The 2,064-nt window shown below is 59.0% G+C and overlaps 1 protein-coding gene across 1 annotated transcript in view; it reads left to right on the top strand.

The window, feature by feature from the left end:
* LOC105296410 (Fc receptor-like protein 3) overlaps positions 1–2,064 on the top strand; it is a 47,878-nt gene that overhangs the window by 14,802 nt on the left and 31,012 nt on the right. Inside the window, exons 7-10 of the mRNA XM_011366489.1 lie at positions 3–192; positions 1,235–1,317; positions 1,406–1,601; positions 1,810–2,041. Coding sequence (XP_011364791.1) covers positions 3–192; positions 1,235–1,317; positions 1,406–1,601; positions 1,810–2,041 — 701 coding nt within the window. The remainder of the gene's footprint in view (positions 1–2; positions 193–1,234; positions 1,318–1,405; positions 1,602–1,809; positions 2,042–2,064) is intronic.

Consider the following 2,064-nt stretch of genomic DNA (forward strand, 5'->3'; position numbering starts at 1 on the left):
AGAGAGGCTCGGCCCAGGTCCAGTACATATTTTACCGCGAGGATGTCCCCCTGACCAGCCACTGGGCCCAGTCCGGAGCAGGCGCATCCTTCCACCTCGCTCTGCTGGAGGAGCACTCTGCAAACTACTCCTGCACCGCCGACAACGGCTTCGGCCCCCAGCGCAGCGAGGCCGTGTCCCTCTGGGTCATCGGTAAGCCTTGCAGCCACCCATCATGGCCCAGACTCACACCGACCCCTTCAGAAGTCTGTGTGGACCTCCAGTGTCCTAGCCCAGTCCTTGTCACAGAGCCATTTATCCACGGGCCGCAGTCCTCGGCCAGGCCCTGAGGCTCACTCCCAGCCCTCAGCACGTGAACGCGTTTGCTCACGTCGCTGTGTGCCCGCGTATCCTGTAGGGTCACATAGGGTAAAACCATGCACGAATGTTCGGCTTCAGACCAGGAAGGGAGAACACAGCACCGAGGCAGAGTTCTGCGGTGACAGCTGTAGGTGACCGGGAAGCCTAGCGCACCATCCGTGCGGGAGGAGGTCCCGACGTTCTGAACAACGATGAATCTTACGTGTCGTTTCCTGAAACGCCCATATCTCTCATCCCAGAAAGCCCGCTTCTAAGAATTTATTCCAAGAAACGGGTGCACAAATGAGCGACGATACGTATGCAGGTCGTTTAGGGTAGCGTTGTGTGAAGTCAGAATGCGGCGCCCAGCATCCGCTAATGGGCGCCTGCTGGAATGTATTATGATAAATCCGTGCGAGGAAATGCTTTGTGGTTGATAAAGTGATCAGGCAATGATTTACCCCAGTTATCAAAGTGTAATTTTAAAAGAGTTGCGTTTTATTGCATGTGAATTACACCTCAATAAGGTGGATTTTTGTAAGTGCTTGAGACAGGTCGTTAAGCAGTCACGTGGAAAGAGGGCCAGGTGTGTGGCCGAGGTGCAGCCCTAGCAGGCGACCGAGTCAGGTGCAGCCCTAGCAGGCGGTCGTGTGTAGGTTGTGATCCCATGCACGCGGGGGTATGTCTGTGTGGATGAGCGAGTATGCGCACGCAGAGAAAAGATCTAGAAAGTCACCAAATGCTCAGCAGAGGTAATCTCTGGAATACGAAAATAAAAGAAATGGGAAATCCTTTTATTTTTCCTCAGTGTAACTTTGTAGACTTTCTTTTTTTATGAGAAGCTGTTTTCAATGCAAAAAAATAGACATTGGCATCGATTGATTTTTGCCCGCAGTCCCCGTGTCGCGCCCCGTGCTCACCCTCGGGGCTCCCGGGGCCCGCGCCGTGCCGGGGGACGTGCTGCAGCTCCGCTGCGAGGCACCGAGAGGCTCGCCGCCCATCCTGTACCGTCGGGGCGCCCGGGGCCCGCGCCGAGCCGGGGGACGTGCTGCAGCTCCGCTGCGAGGCGCCGAGAGGCTCGCCGCCCATCCTGTACCGGTTTTACCGCGGGGACGTCGCCCTGGGGAGCAGCCCGGCCCCCTCTGGAGGAGGCGCGTCCCTCAACCTCTCTGTGACCGAAGAACATTCTGGAAACTACTCCTGCGAGGCCGACAACGGCCTGGGGGCCCAGCGCAGCGAGGCGGTGACACTCAGCGTCACAGGTGAGTTGACCCTTCCAACTACAGCATAACAAGGGACAGACTTCCTCCCTGCCGTCCCTCGTCGCTGAGGCTGGAGGTCCCACAAGGCCATCTGCTGTGTGACAGTGTGATGATGTCCCCGCGGCATCTGCAGACCGCGCTCCAGCCGCCGCCCGGCTCAGGGCTTCGTGCACGCCGTCCGCCCGCCTCTGCCCCTGGTGGACCGCAGGTGTCCCCCCGAGGGAGCGCGCCCCGGCGGACCGACGAGGCGCGGTCCCAGCGGCACCCGCTGCACGGCACCGCGGTGTTTATTCCGTGTCGGGGACCAACGTCGTCATCCTGTTCGTGTTTTTATCCCCAGCTCTTCCAGACCGTGGGCTTCCTGAGCTCGGGGACTGTGTCTTTCTCGCTATCGGGTCTCCAGGCTACAGTGTCATTCCTGGCGCCTGTAAATCGCTCAAGTAACTTTTGATGAGGGGAGACG

The sequence above is a fragment of the Pteropus vampyrus genome, unplaced genomic scaffold (assembly GCF_000151845.1).
Source record: "Pteropus vampyrus isolate Shadow unplaced genomic scaffold, Pvam_2.0 Scaffold124, whole genome shotgun sequence".
Taxonomy (NCBI): domain Eukaryota; kingdom Metazoa; phylum Chordata; class Mammalia; order Chiroptera; family Pteropodidae; genus Pteropus; species Pteropus vampyrus.